The sequence below is a fragment of the Cucumis melo genome, chromosome 5, assembly GCF_025177605.1.
Source record: "Cucumis melo cultivar AY chromosome 5, USDA_Cmelo_AY_1.0, whole genome shotgun sequence".
Classification (NCBI taxonomy): domain Eukaryota; kingdom Viridiplantae; phylum Streptophyta; class Magnoliopsida; order Cucurbitales; family Cucurbitaceae; genus Cucumis; species Cucumis melo.
In genome coordinates, this window is record NC_066861.1 from 21,091,277 (window position 1) to 21,112,261 (window position 20,985).

Sequence of the window (20,985 nt, forward strand, 5' to 3'; positions counted from 1 at the left end):
ATAAATATCTCCCAATATATTTTTTAAATCCAACTTTTAAGTTTTGTACATCTTCAATAAATATCAATGCTCATGGACTTAGTTTAATGTTTCATATAAATATTCAAATTTCAATAAAAATTTCTAAATCACATTAATTTTCAATTTTATCTCTAACTTATTCCTTAAATTCTAAAAATATCTAATAAATTTCTATTTTTTTTTTAATTTCTGTCTCTTATGTGTTCTTTCATGTACAAGATTTTATTTTTTTTTAATAAAGAAATAGTTGATCTATTAGATATATAATTGCATGTATCTAATGAAATTTAAAATTTCAATTTCTGTCTGATATAGATCATGAATTATATATATAAATGTAATACCTAGGGGAGTTTGAGCTCCTAAATGTAATTAGGTAAATTCGTCCATAGTTTTTCATGCCACTTGATCTTAATTAAGATAATATTTTTTAATTATTTGTTTTGTTTTATAATAAAATAGATCAGACTTTTTTTTTTTTTTTTTTTTTTTATTGAAAACGAGATTAGTAAAATTAATATACGTTCTAAGTATACAATAAGGTTTTTATATATAAAAATGTTATATTGGTATAAAAAAATATATGTCACCACATTTATAAAATTGGAGCCAAACTCTACAAATATTTTGAGGAGTTGATTTTTGACCAAACCTTTTTTTTCTTTTTTTTGCTTTGAGAAAAGCAATGCATTTGAACACTTTGACCTCTCTCACACACAAGGGTCAAGGAAAGTGCTTCTCTCTCATTCACTTGAATATTATAATATCAAAACCATGTTGGAGATGATCAAAGTTGACAAAGAAATATACTTTTTGTTCTCTTTGTAAGTGCTTTTACCTAACACAAATACATTATATTTTTCTCTTTAAACTAAAATCTCCCACCAACCTCAAAAGTATTTCTTCTATATAAAGTCTCTTATCAAACTACATTCATCAATCAAGCCTCTCTATTTCTAAAAAATGGCTTTCTCTGCTACAAAATCTAGTTCTACCTTTTCTCTATTTTCAATGCTTCTTGCTTCTATTGTTACTAAGTTCATATTTCCAATGTCTCCACTTGCTTTTGGAGTAACTATCTTCCTTGTACCTCTCCTCACTTATATTATCTCTTCCATGGCCTTCCCCTCTAAGCTTCCTCCTGGCCCTCTCTCCATTCCCATTTTTGGCAATTGGCTCCAAGTTGGTAACGATCTCAACCATCGTTTACTTGCTTCCTTGTGCAAGAGATTTGGCTCCATATTCCTCTTGAAGCTTGGCTCCAAGAACCTTGTAGTTGTGTCTGATGCTGAGCTTGCTAGCCAAGTTCTCCATGCTCAGGGTGTCGAGTTTGGCTCTCGTCCTCGTAATGTTGTGTTTGATATCTTCACTGGGAATGGTCAGGATATGGTGTTTACGGTTTATGGAGACCATTGGCGTAAGATGCGTAGAATCATGACGTTACCGTTTTTTACAAATAAAGTGGTGCATAATTATAGTGGCATGTGGGAGGATGAGATGGACTTTGTGGTTCGTGACCTTAAGAGTAACAAGAAGTTTCAATCAGAAGGGATAGTGATCCGAAAGCGTTTGCAGTTAATGTTGTACAATATCATGTATAGAATGATGTTTGATGCAAAGTTTGAGTCTCAAGATGATCCTTTGTTCATCGAAGCAACTCGATTCAACTCAGAAAGGAGTCGATTGGCACAAAGCTTCGAGTACAACTATGGAGATTTTATTCCTCTTCTCAGACCCTTTTTGAGAGGCTACTTGAACAAGTGTAGGGATTTGCAAAGCAGACGGTTGGACTTTTTCAACAAAAACTATGTTGAAAAAAGAAGGTAATCAAAAAGTTATTATATTTTCTGTACCTTTTGTTTTCACTTCAAATTCAAGAGTATGTAGCTGATATGATTGGTTTAATCGAATTTTAACAGAAAGATAATGGCTGCTAATGGAGATAAACACAAGATAACTTGTGCCATGGATCATATCATAGATGCTCAATTGAAAGGTGAGATAAGTGAAGAGAATGTGATTTACATCGTAGAGAACATCAACGTGGCTGCGATAGAAACAACACTATGGTCAATGGAATGGGCAATAGCCGAGCTAGTGAATCATCCCGAAATCCAACACAAGATCCGAGAGGAGATTGCTAATGTCCTAAAAGGAAAGGAAGTGACTGAATCAAACCTTCATGAATTGCCATACTTACAAGCAACAGTGAAAGAAACACTTAGGTTGCACACTCCAATACCGTTGTTAGTGCCACATATGAACTTGGAAGAGGCGAAACTTGGAGGATACACCATTCCAAAGGAATCCAAGGTGGTGGTGAATGCATGGTGGCTAGCTAATAACCCCGAGTGGTGGAAAACTCCAGAGGAGTTTAGGCCAGAGAGGTTCTTCGAAGAAGAAAATGGAACTGAAGCTGTTGCTGCAGGAAAAGTGGATTATCGATTCTTACCCTTTGGAGTTGGAAGGAGAAGTTGTCCTGGAATTGTTTTGGCAATGCCAATCTTAGGACTCATTGTTGCCAAGTTGGTTTCAAAGTTTGAAATGAAGCCTCCCGGTGGGATGGATAAGATTGATGTCACAGAAAAAGGAGGACAATTCAGTCTGCATATCGCCAACCATTCAACTGTTGTTTTTAACCCCATTAATACTTAATTTTTCTTCAACATACTTCAAATATTATTTTTATAATCTTCTTGAATTGAACTGCATTATTTTTTTTTCCTATCTTGTATTGTAATGAAAATGAGATTCAATACAAATTTATTCTTACCAAAATATAGATGGTAATGTAGGATAACAAAAATAATAAAAATAATAATAAGTACAACTCATATAAGTAGAATGTCAATGCTTCAAAATGACAATGATCAAAATCTTGAAGGCAAAACGACTTTTTGAATTCTCCTATAAAAATCAATTTTTCAAATGGCCTCTAATTAAATATTAAAACCTTAGTTTTTAAAGAATGATCAATTTATTTGATACTCTAGTCATCGCCGTATAGAATTCACCACATCTTTCCATCCAAGAATTAACAAAGTCCTATGGTAGTGATCAAAATATACTTTTAAAAGTTCAAAAACTAAAACAGATGATTTTAAAAGTTTAGGGACCGAAATAAAACAAGATACAAAGTTTAGAAACCAAAATATATGATTTAAATCTTAAATTAAATAATTTAACATTTTGAAAATATCTGGAAAACAAAAAACATTCAACATTAATAAATCTGTTAAATAAAACCTAATATTGTATTAAAACTACATAAAATCAATTGAAAAGAATTTTAAATATAACAAAATGAACTAAAATATTCCGAAATAGATCAAACTTTCAAATATATCATTAATGGACTTTTATTAGTGATAGATATAGGGGAGGAATTTGAGGAAGAGACCATAGCGTTATGAGTGAACGAGTCACTGAAGGAAAGGACGTTAATAAAAGTCTATCATATAGGACATAAAATTTTAATATATTTTATAAATATTTTTGTACTAGTTTTAATATATTTATCGATTAAAATAAACTAAAATATTTACAATATATGACTAAAAATTTTGGATTTTATAGATATTAATAGACTTCTATTATTGCCTGTCGACATAACTAATAGAAGAATATCAATGTCTATTAATATCTATAATCGATAAAATCTAATATTTCAATGTATACAAATATTTTGTGAAGTTTGTTATTATTATTTTTTTTAATGATTATCCGTATTTGTCATTGTGGTTTTTAAGGGCTACATACCATCTTTCTCTACTTTTCTTTTCTTTCTTTTCTTTTCTTTTTTTTTTTTTTTTTTTGAATTTGATTATTTGGTAAAATTAGAATGTGTGTTATTGTATAATACAAATGACACATTTGTGGTCAAATGCTCTTATTTTCAATAATGGGTTGTTGTACGGTCGTACTTAAAAGAAAACTATTGACCTAATTTTTCCCCCTAATTAAAATTACATTTTATGGAAACATTCCTAAAAAGTCTCTGTCTTAAAGAATACATTAAATTTTAAAACACATTTTTCACAACAATAATAATGATAAATAAATAAATGTTTAAATATAAAGGTTCTTTTTCTTATGGTAGCAAAATGTACCAAAATATTTACGAATATATAACAAAATATCATTGTCTATCAATGATAGCTAGACATTAATAAATACCTTATAGACTACTATAACTTATCATTGATAAACACTGATACATTGATATGACATTTTGTTATTTTTTAAAAATATTTATAACCATTTTTCTCATTTAAAATAATTACCTTAAATATAAACTTCAAGACTTTAAAAATGTCCATGGAGTGCTTTTCACCTTTTGTTATGTATTGAATATATAAATTTATAATTTGAGTCAATTAAACTCATAATTTTCATAAGTTAATCAAAATAAGTCTATTATTAAGATTGCCTCTGAAAACCATTCATGCATCAATTCTTAGATGTGAATGTATACTTTTTAAAATATCAAGTTAATAAAATAGACTATTAAAATTGATACATAGACAATGAGAAAAATCCTAATAGAGTCTAGATTAGTTCACTTGAGAAGACTCAATGTTTATCTAAAGAAATTTGTGATGGAAGGGTATAAGTTAGGATACTTTTAAAGGTTTAAATTAACACAATTATCAGTTGAAAGACTTAATTGATTATACAATCACGAAGGTTTAGGGTGTGACTTGATACTTTTCCCTAAAAAAAAGTGTTTATACATTAATGTTTGAATCACCCCACCACCCTTAATAGTACTTAAGTATTTGTATGATGTACTTGAGTCACAATTATAGTACCACACTATCTAAAACCTAACTTTAATTTTTTTTCTTTTTTAATTTTAACAAAACAAAAGAAGCTTAGTTAAAATAAATGAAACATTCTAAATAGTGTAAAATATGTATTATTAATCTAAAAGTTAAAATTTTGAATTAAATATATCTTCAATTGAACCTACCAAAAGTGTGTTTAGTTCAACTAAAAATACTATAAAATATGATCTCACCATAATACCTTTTTTTTTTTTTTTGGATAAAAAGCACTTTGTTCCTATACAATCATGAAAACAGTCGTTTTAGCTCCAAATGTTACTTTGTAAACAAATTTAGTTTCTATAATTTCATTTTTTAACCTTTTATAATTATGTTTGTAATAATTTAATCCAAACATTAAAAATTTCCATAAAAATTGAGTGTTTAAGATATATTTAGAGTTTATTTCATGTGTAACACCCATTTGCTTTTTAATATGCAATCTTAACAATAGTTATAGTCTAAATTGTGAGAAAAATTCAGAAGGATGAAATAGTTATGAACTAAATTATTGTTCTTTCTCATAGGAGTAAAGGAACTAAACATGTGTTTTTCCCCCATTATTGTATAATAGCTTAAGGAAAGATGCCAAAAGACAAGGTATCGTAAAAGCAGCCATACAACTAAACCAATCATTATAAAAGAAAAGCAAACTCTCTTTCATTGAGATATAAAATATGCAAACAAAGCTGCGCTTTGAGTCAAGGGCCAAAGTTGAATATGGTCAAAATTGACACATTATTTATTGCTTGTAGTTGCCAAAGGCAGCTTCTTCACCAACCCATTACTAACCCCAAATTTTGACCTTTTCATTAAAATATTTCTCACCAAAAACCACTTCTGTTTTTCATTTATAATATATACCAAAGAGCACACAGATTTGCCTCTTACCCACAAAATCAATAGCTATATAAACCATTTCCCCATCTTTCATTCTCTCATTCGCCTGTCTTTGGATCTTTCTCTCTAAGACAATGGCTTCCAATGCCTTATTTTCTCTATTTTCACTGCTTCTTGTTTCTGTTGTTACTAAATTCATATTTCCCATATCTCCACTTGCTTTTGGAATAACTATTTTCCTTGTACCTCTCCTCACTTATATCATCTCTTCCATGGCCATCTCCTCCAAGCTTCCTCCTGGCCCACTCTCGATTCCCATTTTTGGCAATTGGCTCCAAGTTGGTAACGATCTCAACCATCGTTTACTTGCTTCCTTTTGCAAGAGATTTGGCTCCATATTCCTCTTGAAGCTTGGCTCCAAGAACCTTGTAGTTGTGTCTGATGCCGAGCTTGCTAGCCAAGTTCTCCATGCTCAGGGTGTCGAGTTTGGCTCTCGTCCTCGTAACGTTGTGTTTGATATCTTCACTGGGAATGGTCAGGATATGGTGTTTACGGTTTATGGAGACCATTGGCGTAAGATGCGTAGAATCATGACGTTACCGTTTTTTACAAATAAAGTGGTGCATAATTATAGTGGCATGTGGGAGGATGAGATGGATTTTGTGGTTCGTGACCTTAAGAGTAATAAGAAGTTTCAATCAGAAGGGATAGTGATCAGAAAGCGTTTGCAGTTGATGTTGTACAATATCATGTATAGAATGATGTTTGATACAAAGTTTGAGTCTCAGGATGATCCTTTGTTCATCGAAGCTACTCGATTCAACTCAGAAAGGAGTCGGTTGGCACAAAGCTTTGAGTACAACTATGGAGATTTTATTCCTCTTCTCAGACCATTTTTGAGAGGTTACTTGAACAAGTGTAGAGATTTGCAAAGTAGGCGGTTGGACTTTTTCAACAAAAACTATGTTGAGAAAAGAAGGTAATTAAAAAATTATTATATTTTCTCTATTTTTTGTTTTCACTTCAAATTCAAGAGTATGTAACTGATATGACTGATTTAATCAAATTTTAACAGAAAGATAATGGCTACTAATGGAGATAAACACAAGATAACTTGTGCCATGGATCATATCATAGACGCTCAATTGAAAGGTGAGATAAGTGAAGAGAATGTGATTTACATCGTAGAGAACATCAACGTGGCTGCGATAGAAACAACACTATGGTCAATGGAATGGGCAATAGCCGAGCTAGTGAATCATCCCGAAATCCAACACAAGATCCGAGAGGAGATTGCTAATGTCCTAAAAGGAAAGGAAGTGACTGAATCAAACCTTCATGAATTGCCATACTTACAAGCAACAGTGAAAGAAACACTTAGGTTGCACACTCCAATACCGTTGTTAGTGCCACATATGAACTTGGAAGAGGCGAAACTTGGAGGATACACCATTCCAAAGGAATCCAAGGTGGTGGTGAATGCATGGTGGCTAGCTAATAACCCCGAGTGGTGGAAAACTCCAGAGGAGTTTAGGCCAGAGAGGTTCTTCGAAGAAGAAAATGGAACTGAAGCTGTTGCTGCAGGAAAAGTGGATTATCGATTCTTACCCTTTGGAGTTGGAAGGAGAAGTTGTCCTGGAATTGTTTTGGCAATGCCAATCTTAGGACTCATTGTTGCCAAGTTGGTTTCAAAGTTTGAAATGAAGCCTCCTAGTGGGATGAATAAGATTGATGTCACAGAAAAAGGAGGACAATTCAGTCTGCATATCGCCAACCATTCAACCGTTGTTTTTAACCCCATTAGTACTTAATTTTTCTTCAACATACTTTACATAATATTTTTATAATCTTCTTGAATATAATTGCATTATTTTTTTTCCTATCTTGTATTCTAATGAAAATCAAATCCAATACAAATTTATTCTTACCTAAATATATAATTCATCCTTCATTCATTCATCTTTTTTCCATCTTACACTCTTGACCCAACTAGTATATCACATGTATTTTTAACTAAAAAAAAATTAAATGTTTAAATACGTCACTTCACATTATTGAACTCCTAATAAAAGAAACAACTCAATTGTTATATGTCAATTTTGGTCAAACAAAATAATACCAAAATTCAAGTTAAAATAAAATAAGATCTATCTTGTTAGCATTAGAAAAATCTCATATCCTAATCTCCTAATAAGATTAGATTAACCCGAGATCAAAATCCTCTATAAATACATCATTGAAGCTTGATACGAAGTAACTTAAATTTTTGACTCTTTTATTCTACCATTTTGATCTCTAACTTTGGCATTACAATCAATTTTCTTTGTTTTACGGGTCTCATTTTTCTCAAAGTAAAAATTTTCGGTTGTTGCCACATGAAAGTTAGTTAGGTGGATATTTCTCCATCCAAATCTAAAATTTGACATCAATTATTGGCGTACATGTGGGACGATCGAGGATGCTCTACCTAGGCAATTGAGATTTTCACAAAATTAAGAAAATCAAGCTACGATGTCTTAGATCACTTGATTTTCATAAAGGCATTGGGGGATTGGTTTAAGAGAGAAGAAATCGACAAGATGCTTGAAACCTGAAGGTCTTCCAACTTTTTCACTTCTGACTTTTCATAGCGTAGAGGACCTTCCTCTCCTCAAGTTTCCACATTATCGTTGAAAATCACTAATCAATCAATGTTCATCAACATCTATAAGCATTAGAATATGTATAAAGGTTATTTAGTGTACTTATGTCGATCAACGTTTATTGACGACATTAGAATATGATTAGTTTTTATCACTAATAGTATAAGTACAATCTTTTATCAACGTCTATCGGCTATAGAATATGCAGAAAAAAATGTATTTTTTTGTCAACTTCTTTAAATTAGTCTCCGATTCATAATAGTAGTCTTCTATTATTGTCTACAAATAATAGAAAATGGTAGCCATTTATCAATTGGAGTAGTCTTCTATCATTCTCTATCTATGATAAAAAAACACAAAAATTGTATTTTTTTTATCACTTTAAATTCATTTACTTCTTTAAATAATTCTACCATTAATAATTAGTAACAACCTTCTAACACTGCTAATTAGTGTAAAAAGTAATATACTCTTATCATTGACAGTTAGTGATATTCTTTTATTATTGTGTATTAATCTATCATAAAAGTAAGGTATACTTTTATCACGAAGGTATTTGAATCTTGACTAAAGTTATGATTGGTTTCTTTGGTTTCAAGAAATAGTTTTAAAAAATAAAATAACAAAGAAAAGGTTTAAGAACCATACCGTTGCTAACACGTGACCCCAATGAAATCTCTTCTAGAATCTTGCTGTCTCCTTTTTTAATTCTTCAATTCCACAAAGTCTTCTTTGCTATGACTTTCAGAAGAATAATTTTTTTGACACTTTTCTTGAGAAAATTAGAGTAATCTTAAAGGACATTTGGGGGTAAGAAGTAAGTTTTTATAGTCCTAGGTTATTATAGTTGAGTTATAATAGTTTGTATTTCAATGTATATTATTTTAGTTTGAGTTATTATAATATGTGTTTGCAATGTAAACTAATTTAGTTTGAGAAGAAATTAGTAACCAAGGTAGCAAAGAATAAAAAATTATGAATTTAAGATAGTAAAACTATAATAAAGAGTAAATAATGTAGTAAAATGAGAGTTTTGAAATAATATTTATCGTAGGTAATGGAGAACTTTATAGCAAAAAAGTGGTGATTATAATCTTATATACTCTTAGTACTACAAATAAGGTACTTTATTGGATTACTTCTAATCTTATTAGGGTAACCCTTTGCAAAGATTTTTAAATTAATTCTTTAATTGTTTCCTTGCAGAATCTTTTAATTTGAATCTTATCCCATTTAAATAATTAATTCTATGAGTCCAAATTAATTAAATAACCATCTCTCTAATTATCTAATTCAGATATTATTTAAATTAAATAAATAAATTATATAGATCTCATCCAAATAATTTATCTAAATCTTTACTCAAATAAATTAATCATTCATATTATAAAGTTTCTATTTGAATCTCATCCAAATAAACTTGATAATCGATCATATATTCAATTGTCTCCAATACAATGAATTAATATTTTCTTTCAAAATTTGAATATTTAGATTTCTCTTTCATCGATTGATTCTATAGTTGGTTTGCGGTAAGCTAACAAAGGAACCTTATGAATGTACAATTTATAAGCTCCAATGATCTAAGATTAATCAATTAAACTTTTTAATTAAATTAACTTTAATTCATTAACTAAAGAGCAAACCATTATAGACCAAAAGTTGAACTCTTATGCACCGTAGGACAAGTGGTGTCCATGGATATAATCAAAGTAAGCAAGTTCATCATTCACAAATTGTTCATATTATAGCTAGGTTAAAAAGCTCGTTTTCAATTGTATCTTTTCCTTAAGTTTCGTCCATTAATTATTTTTCTAAAGAATAGTTGGTCTATGGTCTAACCATAAACAAAGTCTCTCTCGAGCCAGTGAGATGACAAGATCCCTTTGAAAGATTTCGAATGTATTTTGTATTGCCTTACTTTTCATTGATGATAAAGGTACCTATTTATACAAATTACAAATGAGTGAATATGGTAAAATTACAATAGAATCAATTTACAATAAATGCCTAAATAATAGGAGAGGATTGTGGATTTTGAAATATCAAATCAATTTACAATAAATGTCTAAATAATGGGAGAGGATTGTGGATCTTGAAATATCTCCTAATATCCTCCCTCAAACGAATGACTCAGGTTGAGTCAGTAGTTTGTCTCGAAGGTGAGAATATCAGCAAGTTCATTGTTGGAAGAGATGTAACGGATGGAGATGTCTTTTCGAAGAACTTTTTTCCGAACAAAGTGATAATCAATTTCAATGTGTTTGGTGCGAGCATGAAAAACTGGATTATGAGTCAGAGATATAGCGAAAACATTATCACACCATAATGTTGGTGATGTCTTAAGGGGAACATGGAGATCACATAGAAGCTGTCAGATCCAGTAAGATCGGATGTAGTAGTGGCAAGGGAACGATATTCTGCTTCTGTGGAGGAATGAGAGACTGTAGATTGCTTTTTAGAAGACCAAGATATTGGATTAGAATCGAGGAAGGCGATGAAGCCGGCGATAGAACACCGATTAGATGTATCACCTGTCCAATCAGAATCACAAAAGGTTTGTGGAGAGAACGAACCTTTTCGAAATTTTATTCCAAGGGTTGGAGTACCACGAAGATATTTGAGGATGCGTTTGACGACTGAAAAGTGAATGGCAGTGGGTTTATGCATAAACTGACTGACACGATTTACGGAGAATATAATATCAGGACGAGTGAAGGTAAGATATTGTAAAGAACCAACTAGTCTACAATAGAGTGATGGATCATTAAATGGTGGTGCAATTGTATAAAGATCAAGAGAAGTAGACATTGGTGTGATACAAGATTTGGCAGAGGTCATTCCTGATGTGTGGAGAAGATCATTGAGATATTTAGCTTGGTTAACAAATATGCCATCAATGGAGGACTAGATTTCGAGACCAAGAAAGTACTTTAAAGGACTAAGGTCGGATATTTTGAATTCTAGGGCCAATTGATTTTTAAGAAGAGAAATGTATGAATAGACAGGTCCAGTGACAATGATGTCATCTACATACAAAAATAAGTAAGTGAGAGAAGATCCGACTGATCGAATGAATAATGAGGGATCAGTGGTAGACGCAATAAAACCCAAAGTGAATAAATAAGACGTAAAGCATTCAAACCAAGCGCGATGGGCCTGTTTGAGACCATAAAGACTCTTGTGTAGGAGACACACATGATTGAGACATGTTTTGTCTTGGAAGCCACTAGGTTGAGACATGTACACTGTTTCCTGAAGAATACTATGAAGAAAGACATTTTTGACATTTAACTGGGTTAAGGACCAATTGTATTGAGCAGTAAGAGCAAGAATGATGCCTATGGTAGGTTTCTTAACAACAGGACTAAATGTTTCATCAAAATCAAAACCTTGTACCTGATGATAACCTTTAGCAACCAGTTGCGCCTTGTAACGAGCAATAGTGCCATCAGAATTATATTTTATTCAAAAAACCCATTTACAACCAACAACATTCATAGATGGAAGTCCGGGTACTAGGAACCAGGTACCTTGTGCTTGAAGAGCATTGAATTCCTCATGCATTGCAGTTCGCCATTCTGGATACTTCTGTGTATGATGTGGGAGTTGGGAGAGCAGTTGTAATGTGAAAGGCCTTTGGCTTAAAAATACCTGATTTTTCTCGAGTTTGCATAACATGAGTATTTCAAGGAGGAGGTGGATCAGGTAAGTTAGTTACAGTAGCATTTATCTCATTTTCTATATCGACTGTCGATGAAACATGCAAAGACTGACAAGTGGCATTGGTATCCATAAAAGATGAGCAAGTAATGTCAAACAGTGGGAGGGTGAATAGGTGGGGATTGGATATTGGGAATGGGAACAGAATTTAAGGGTGTATGTTGTGGAATGTTTAGTAAGGTAAGTAGTATGCTTGGATCAGAGATGGATAGGGATTGAGATGGAGAAGAGGTGGTGGAATTTGCATAGGGAAAGATTGTTTAATGAAAGATAACATGTCGTGAAACTATAGTTTGTTTGGTTAATGGATTGTAACAAATATAGCCTTTGAAGTTATGAGGATAGCCTAAAAATACATGTTGGGTGGTTTTTGGTTCAAGTTAGTGTTGGGTGTAAAACTTGAGAAGGGGGTAACATGCACATCCAAAAACTTTTAAATGATGCAAATCAAGAGTATAACAAAAAAGCATTTCAAATGGTGATAACATTTTAAGTGAGGAAGAGGACATTCGATTAATAAGAAAGACCACAGTGGAGAAGGCGTAAGGCCAAAATTTAAGAGGAACAGAGGAATGGAAAATTAGAGACATTGCAGTTTCAACTATGTGACGATGTTTACGTTCGGCTATACTGTTTTGTTCAGGAGTGTAAGGACATGCTTTTTGGTGAAAAATACCTTTGGAGTCAAAAAAGGATTGTAAAGTGGTGTTGCAAAATTCACCACCACCATCTGATCGAAAATTTTTAAATGTTTGAGATATTTGATTTTTAATGAGAGGAACAAATTTTTGAACAATAGATGGAACATCAGATTTGTAAGCAATAGGAAAAAGCCAAGTAAATTTGCTAAAGTTGTCAATAAAGCTAACATAATATCGATTTCCATTAGAAGATATTATTGGAGAAGGTCCTCATACATCACTGTGAACAAGTTCAAGTGGTAAACATAGGAAAAGGTAATTTTGTCATTTTTGCTTTTAAACAACTTATGCAACTGTAAATAGAAATAGAAGAAAGACATAGACAGACCAATGCGAGATAAAATAGAACTAAGAATTTTAGGAGCAGGATGACCAAAACGAAAAATACCATAATGATGAATCCTCCTGTTTTGCATGAAAATTAAAAGATTTGGAATGCATGGTAGATGTGGATAGAGTAGAAGTACTAGAAATAGGATAGAAACCATTGATGCTTTCACCGGTATAGAGAGTTCAGCCAGAGACTTTATCCTGACATCCTGAATGAGGAACTAGTCAGTATAAAAAATAAAAATACAATTATTGTCAAGACATAATTTATGAAAAGATAATAGATTTGTAGCAAGTTGAGGAGCGTGGAGTATTTTGGAAAGATTAAAGGTATGAGAGGGAGTTGAGAGTTCACCACTGCCGATATTTTCAATATTTAAAGGTTGGTTGACCATTTCCCACTGTTACAGTTTCTTCACCATTATAATTATTGGATAGGTTGAGATTTTTCAACTCATTTGTCATGTGAACGTTGCATCCACTGTCAAATAACCAAAAATTGTTAGTATTTTCACCAAAGATTTGAGAATTCATAGAGTTTACCGTCATTGCCGCTAATTGGGAGGGTGGGTGTCGGCCTTGATATGAGAAATTCATGCGATTATAGCAATCGAGAGCCCCATGTCATTGTTTTTGACATATTTGACAAAAGATGTGGCCATTAGATCCAGAATTTGTTTCAGGCCCAAAGTTGCGCCTATGTGAAGGAGAAGACCCAATAATACCACACCGATTGGGATGAACTGGGTTGAAGTGGGATGGTGGGCGAATGGGTCATGGTTATTGTAATTGGGCCGAAAGTGATTGGGTCGTGTACCGAAATTATTATTGCTTCCTAAACCATGCGATCCTGAAGCAAAATTTGTCCCACGATTAGAAGAATTTGGGGAAGAATTAAAATTAAGGTTACCAGTGGAGTGAAGATGGCGTCCTCATCCGCGGCTGCTATGATGCTGAGGTGGGTGAAACGCCGCCATGGCTGTTGAAATGGCTTCAATAGCTGAAGTTTTGGCCATGGTTATTTCTTTCGAAATGAGAATGGTGTGAAGTTCTTCAAGGCAGATGTTGTCGCTACGAGTTCAAATAGAGGTACGAAATGCGTTAAAGGCAGCGAGAAGGCCATTGAGAGTGTGAACAAGGATTTCTTCATCTTCAAGAGAGACATAGGCGACAACAAGCTTATCGACAAGGGCTTTAATGCGGAGGTGTATTGATCAATGCTTTCGAAGGGGGTCTTTTTTAATGGTATAGAGAGCTGACCTTAAATCAAGAATATTGAATCGGGTATTGGACGAGTAACGTTTCTCTAGAGAAAGCCACAATGCCTTACAGGAGACTGAACCAACAACGTGGGCAAGGGCAGAGGATGATAGAGTGGCATTTATTAAGGTAATGAGAGCTTGGTCGCGAGATAGTCGTTGAAGATACTCGGGATTAATTTCAGAGTTGGTTCCAGGAGTTGAAGATGGTAAATGTTTTGGAGGACAAGGAAGAGTGTCATCAATATGGCCAAAGAGAGAATGGGCTTTGAGGATGGAGGAAACTTAATATTTCAAGAGAACGTAATTTGTAGAATCTAGTCGGATGGGAACGAGGTTGTAGATGTTGGATAACAAAAAGAGTGTAGAGATCGGAAGAGATGGGTTTGATGAGGATTAAGGAATGTGATTGGAGGTTTTGGTAAGGTCAGATTGGGAGCTAGGGGTGGCCATTGAAGAAATATGTGTGAGGTATGCAAATTACTTTGAGGAATGCTCTAATACCATGAAAGATTTTGAATGTATTTTGTATTGCCTTACTTTTCATTGATGATAAAGGTACCTATTTATACAAATTACAAATGAGTGAATATGGTAAAATTACAATAGAATCAATTTAAAATAAATGCTTAAATAATGGGAGAGGATTTGGATTTTAAAATATCAAATCAATTTACAATAAACGCCTAAATAATGGGAGAGGATTGTGGATCTTGAAATAGCTCATAATACCCTTTACTCAAGCATCGAAATCAACACTTAAAGATACTATTCATCTGTTTACCCTTATGGAGAATAAGTAAATTCCATTTTGTGTATTTATGTTCTCAGCCAATCTCCATTTAATCAAGTCCCAAAATGATAGGCATATTGAGTTTGAAACTAGATCAATCTTACACATGCAAATCAATGAACTCACATTGGATTTAGGAGTTCATAAATCACTTGAAATTAAGACTGAGTTGCAAATAATCATCCTATAAAATATTAATCTCATCAATTAACGGATTTACAAAAAGAGATTTAAATATATTATCGTACTTCGAACTCTTTGTACAAGATATCCTCACTCACATGTTTCATATGAACGGTTTGGATTAAACCATTTGTAATTACAACGTACATCGTATCTATAATGCCATCCAGATAAGACACCCAACATAGTTCTGTGTACTATCTCTAATAAAATGTTATTCATATACTATGAACCTTTAGTTTGGATTTTCTAGTTTATTAGATGATGTACATTATACAAAACAAGTTTAACTTATTTTATTGAACACACACATGGCCAACTACTAGCTGTACGCAAACCCATCAGCTTCAACGAATGTTTCAAAAGTTTATTTGAATTTTGTGTTTTACCAAAAGATTGTTTGGAGTTGATTCTTTAAAATTTTAGATGGAAATTGAAGTATAATATAATAGATTCCAGTATAAATAATCTCTTTTTCATTTTCCCTTTTATATATATATAGATAGATTGGATTGATCTCTTAACTTTTCATATGCTGAAATTGTGTTTGTATTTTTCAGAAAAAGAAGGGTGGTTTTTACTTTTCATAGGGATAAAATAGGATCTCTTTCTTTTTGCTCTTTTGTTGGAAAAAGATTATGATAGCTTTTGTTGTATAATCAAATGACCCATCTTTGCCCAATGCTTTTATTTTCTTGGATAATCATAAATATAACAATTAAATTCTAAATATTTAGATATACAACAACATTTTTAAAAATTAATCTATCGTTGATAAAAATCTATCGATAAGAGTCTATCAACAATATAAGTTTATCACAGATAAATTTTGTTATATTTAATTTTTTTAAAATGTTATTATACACTTAATTATTATTCATAAAATTGTTATCTACTAAAAAGATATGAAAAATCATTTCAAACAACAAAATTGCTGAAATTATTTATGAATATAATAAAATTTCAAAATTTATCAATTGTCTAGACACTATTGATACTAAAATTTTGCTACATATTGTGATTATTTTGCTTATTTTGATATAGCTGAAATCAACCCAAAAAATTATTGAATCAATTTTTCTTTTAAAATTAAATTTCATAGAAAGATGCCTAAAGTCGATATAAATATAGAACTCCAGACTGAAACATGGCCATGGAGTTTCCCAAGTAAAAATAGTTTATCATTGATAAAAGAAAAGCTTTGGTGTCTATATATATATATATAAAGTTACGTCAAATTAAACCTTCAACTAATAATTTTCCCGATTTAAACCTTGAATTTTTATAATATATCAATCCAGACCTTTCTCTTGTGAAATTTATAATTTAAGCTAATTCTACTCCTAAATTTTATTAGTAAATTGATATATATCTAACTTTTAAGAATACTTAGTAAATTCCATAATCTATATAAACATATTTATAGGCATGTGTAGACTTTTTCAAACATGAGTTTAACAAAATAGATTATTAGAATCAAAATAAATACTATTTATTTATTTAGAGTCTAAGTTAATTCACTTATAAACACTTCAAAGAATTTAGGGGATACAATTAAAGTCTCACACATAATGTTTATACAAACAAAAGGTGATGCAATGGACATAGAGAATACTTGTTGGTAAACTTAGTGGCCTGACGCAAAGGATGACCTAAATAAATGAAAGAGTTTAAATGATGTAGAATATATATTGGGATCGATTATTGTTGAACTAAAAAACAAAAATATCTTTAACTCGACTAAAAATACTTTCATATGTGCTCCTTTTCACCATGATATTTTTGTTATTTCTATTTGTTAAAAACACTTTGTTCCTAAACAATTATGAAAGCGATGATTTTAATTTTTAAACTTCACTTTATAACAATCTAGTTCGTGTAATTTCAATTTTGTAATAATTTGATTCACATAAATCTGTAACAATACAAACATGAAACTTAGCTATCAAAATTAAGTGTTAAGCATTTAGTATTTACTTCTTATTAGCACCCACTTACTTCCTTATAAATTCTATCAAACCCGAACAATAGTTTTTACAAGTGTACTAAATTGTTACAAAAATTCAGAACCATAAAAACCAAACCATTACATGAGCTATAAATTAGGAACTAATTAAGTTATTGTACTTTCTAATAAGAGAGTATGGACTAAACATAGTTTTCCCCAATTTTGTACTTTAGTTTAAGGAAAGACACTAAAAGTCAAGGTATGAGTAAAAGCAGCCATATAACTAAACCAATCATTATGCAAGTCATTGACAAAGAGGCATTTTGAGTCAATGAGCAAAAGCAGAAGAATATGGTCAAATTTGACACAAAAATTATTGCTCATAGTTGCCAAAAGGCAGCTTCACCAACCATTACCAACCCCAAGTTTGTCCTTTTAATTAAAATATTTCTTACCAAAAACCACTTCTATTTTTCACTTGTACAACAAAAAGCACATAGATTTGCTTCCTACCCCCAAAATCAATAGCTATATAAACCATTTTCCCCTCTTTCATTCTCTCAATAGCCTCTCTTTATATTACTTTCTCTCTCTTTAGATATGGCTTCCAATGCCTTATTTTCTCTCTCTTCAATGCTTCTTGTTTCTCTTGTTTCTAAGTTCATATTCCCCATGTCTCCACTTGCTTTTGGAGTAACTATCTTCCTTGTTCCTCTCCTTACCTATATCATCTCTTCCATGGCCTTCTCCTCCAAGCTTCCTCCCGGCCCTCTCTCCCTTCCCATCTTTGGCAATTGGCTCCAAGTTGGCAATGACCTCAACCATCGCGTACTTGCTTCCTTGTGCAAGAGATTTGGTTCCATATTCCTCTTGAAGCTTGGTTCCAAGAACCTCGTTGTCGTGTCCGATGCCGAGCTTGCTAGCCAAGTTCTCCATGCTCAAGGTGTTGAGTTTGGCTCTCGTCCTCGTAATGTTGTGTTTGACATCTTCACTGGAAATGGCCAAGATATGGTGTTTACAGTTTATGGAGATCACTGGCGTAAGATGCGTAGAATCATGACTTTGCCGTTTTTTACAAACAAAGTGGTGCATAATTATAGCGGCATGTGGGAGGATGAGATGGATTATGTGGTTCGTGACCTTAACAGTAACAAGAAGTTTCAATCAGAAGGAATAGTAATCAGAAAGCGTTTGCAATTAATGTTATACAACATTATGTATAGAATGATGTTTGATGCAAAGTTTGAGTCTCAAGATGATCCTTTGTTCATTGAAGCAACTAAATTCAACTCGGAAAGAAGTCGATTAGCACAAAGTTTTGAATACAACTATGGAGATTTCATTCCTCTTCTTAGACCTTTCTTAAGAGGTTACTTGAACAAGTGTAGAGATTTGCAGAGCAGGAGGTTGGACTTTTTCAACAAAAACTATGTGGAAAAAAGAAGGTAGTAAAATTGAAGCCATTATGTTATCTCCACTTGGATTATTTCAAATTCAAAATATCACTTATAACTAATGTTATTGATTTGATTAAATTTTAACAGGAAAATAATGGCTACCAATGGAGATAAGCACAAGATAACTTGTGCCATGGATCATATCATAGATGCTCAATTGAAAGGTGAGATAAGTGAAGAGAATGTGATTTACATCGTAGAGAACATCAACGTGGCTGCGATAGAAACAACACTATGGTCAATGGAATGGGCAATAGCCGAGCTAGTGAATCATCCTGAAATCCAACACAAGATTAGAGAGGAGATTGCTAATGTCCTAAAAGGAAAGGAAGTAACTGAATCTAACCTTCACGAATTGCCATACTTACAAGCAACAGTGAAAGAAACACTTAGGTTGCACACTCCAATACCATTGTTAGTACCACATATGAACTTGGAAGAGGCAAAACTTGGAGGGTTCACCATTCCAAAGGAATCCAAGGTGGTAGTAAATGCATGGTGGCTAGCTAATAACCCCGAGTGGTGGAAAAATCCAGAGGAGTTTAGGCCTGAAAGGTTCTTCGAAGAAGAAAGTGGAACAGAGGCAACTTTAGCAGGAAAAGTGGATTATCGATTCTTACCTTTTGGAGTTGGAAGGAGGAGTTGTCCTGGAATTGTTTTGGCAATGCCAATTTTAGGTCTTCTTGTTGCCAAGTTAGTTTCAAAGTTTGAAATGAAACCTCCAAGTGGAATGGAGAAGATTGATGTCACGGAGAAAGGAGGACAATTCAGCCTACATATAGCCAATCACTCCACGGTTGTTTTTAACCCCATGATTGCTTAATATTGTCCTCCCACTCCCTTTACTCTCTTTTTGTTATAGATTTAATTTCATTGCTTTTGGATGACATGTTCAAATAAAGATCCAAAATAATCGAGAGATGAAAAGAATATAAAATAATTTTTCACAGAGAAAGGAAGGCAATTATGTCTACCCATTGCGAACAACTCAATTATGTCTTAGCCTTGTTAAAATAGGTTCTAGAACTGCATATGGTTTTTGTCAAAATAGGAGTATTTAAGTTTGTCTAAAAGAACCCCCAACCAGAGAACTAGTTAAGAAATCAATTTGCCCAATTTTATTCATCACATCAAGTATGAAAAATATTAGATGGACTAACCAAATTGCCATATCATTTGAAATTCATTATTTGAATTCAAAATATTAATACATTACTCGTATTATATGAGTCTTAAGTTGATGGAGATTTGTTCTTAAATATACAATAAATTATCGATGGATTGACCAAATGCTACATATTTTGCATTTGAGGTAATAAGTAGAAAATTAATCCATACATCTTTAATTATTATAGATTATGAATTCACATAATCCATAAACTTTGAATCCAATTCGTATATTTTAGAGATACAAAAATAAGCATTACTGATCCTATTGTTGTTATATCACCAAAAGGAAAAAAAAAAACGGTTGGATTTAGATTGAATCTAAAAGTAACCAATATGTATGTATAGAAAATGTAACATATATGTGTATATATATATATATACACATATACACATACATATTTTTTCTACATTATTTACTGTTTTTACGTCTCTAAGATTAAACTTCATCTCACTTGCATGTGAGTAGAAGACACGAAATAACAGATTACAAAAAGCTCCGCAACTTGTTTACTATTAGTACTATAATATGAAAGTAGAGCTCTAATATACGAACGCAAATGATAAAAAATATAGTGAAAATGTATTACATATCCAAATGATGATGTTGATGACATTTTTCTTATCTAAGCGATAAGTTGGACAATTCAAAATGACTAGAACGACTTGGAAGTAGAATGATTTGATTAAGAATTGATGCTACAAGACATATTTTTAGTACTACGCGGTGTGTATTTTAGATTAAATAATTTATAATAATTTCATGATACACAAATATTGCATATCCTCCCCTAAGCATTGATCTAATGATAAATAGAACATAATGTTGATAAAGGCTTAAAAGGAGTCACCTACCTAACTCATACTCAAGAAATTAATCAAAATGCACGTCGGACTCTTAATGATATAAGAACCCATTTTAGTATAAATATACCACCACTAAAGTTGATATTCTTTTATTTTTCTATAAATCCCTTTGGCCATTTGTTCCACTTGCTACAAACTTGAAATTGAAATAATGCCACCACTTTTTTGGCAGCGCTTTGTTGTTATTTTCTCCTTTTTCAACTAGGGAGCGTTCGATTCGAGATAAGA

The 20,985-nt window shown here is 32.2% G+C and overlaps 4 protein-coding genes across 5 annotated transcripts in view; 3 read left to right on the forward strand and 1 right to left on the reverse strand.

The window, feature by feature from the left end:
- The first annotated feature begins 610 nt into the window (after nt 1-610).
- LOC103492214 (cytochrome P450 CYP73A100-like) lies at nt 611-2,793 on the forward strand. Its single transcript, XM_008452498.3, has 2 exons — nt 611-1,844; nt 1,941-2,793. The coding sequence occupies exons 1-2, from the start codon at nt 985-987 to the stop codon at nt 2,674-2,676; spliced, it is 1,596 nt and encodes a 531-aa protein (XP_008450720.2). The 5' UTR covers nt 611-984; the 3' UTR covers nt 2,677-2,793.
- A 2,998-nt stretch (nt 2,794-5,791) lies between these two features.
- On the forward strand, nt 5,792-7,642 carry LOC103492222 (cytochrome P450 CYP73A100-like). The gene is made up of 2 exons (XM_008452511.3): nt 5,792-6,666; nt 6,763-7,642. Exons 1-2 carry the CDS (start codon nt 5,822-5,824, stop codon nt 7,496-7,498), a joined length of 1,581 nt encoding a protein of 526 aa, XP_008450733.2. The 5' UTR covers nt 5,792-5,821; the 3' UTR covers nt 7,499-7,642.
- A 9,128-nt stretch (nt 7,643-16,770) lies between these two features.
- The window catches only part of LOC103492231 (DExH-box ATP-dependent RNA helicase DExH10), a 48,598-nt gene continuing 44,383 nt past the window's right edge, over nt 16,771-20,985 (reverse strand). The window contains exon 17 of one of the 2 annotated variants that reach the window (XR_538229.3): nt 16,771-16,970. The gene's annotated coding sequence lies outside the window, so the exon portion shown is untranslated. Of the gene's footprint in view, nt 16,971-17,616; nt 18,258-20,985 lie in introns of those variants that run through there. The other variant, XR_007820726.1, reaches the window with a different exon arrangement.
- LOC103492250 (cytochrome P450 CYP73A100-like) lies at nt 17,864-19,696 on the forward strand. The gene is made up of 2 exons (XM_008452550.3): nt 17,864-18,711; nt 18,811-19,696. Exons 1-2 carry the CDS (start codon nt 17,867-17,869, stop codon nt 19,544-19,546), a joined length of 1,581 nt encoding a protein of 526 aa, XP_008450772.2. The 5' UTR covers nt 17,864-17,866; the 3' UTR covers nt 19,547-19,696.

Excerpts from the sequence above, each read along its gene's own strand:
- LOC103492214 (XM_008452498.3), top strand. The coding sequence starts at position 985 with ATGGCTTTCTCTGCTACAAAATCTAGTTCTACCTTTTCTCTATTTTCA. Across the intron at positions 1,845-1,940 it reads AACTATGTTGAAAAAAGAAG|AAAGATAATGGCTGCTAATG; the intron begins GTAATCAAAAAG and ends GAATTTTAACAG.
- LOC103492222 (XM_008452511.3), top strand. The coding sequence starts at position 5,822 with ATGGCTTCCAATGCCTTATTTTCTCTATTTTCACTGCTTCTTGTTTCT. Across the intron at positions 6,667-6,762 it reads AACTATGTTGAGAAAAGAAG|AAAGATAATGGCTACTAATG; the intron begins GTAATTAAAAAA and ends AAATTTTAACAG.
- LOC103492250 (XM_008452550.3), top strand. The coding sequence starts at position 17,867 with ATGGCTTCCAATGCCTTATTTTCTCTCTCTTCAATGCTTCTTGTTTCT. Across the intron at positions 18,712-18,810 it reads AACTATGTGGAAAAAAGAAG|GAAAATAATGGCTACCAATG; the intron begins GTAGTAAAATTG and ends AAATTTTAACAG.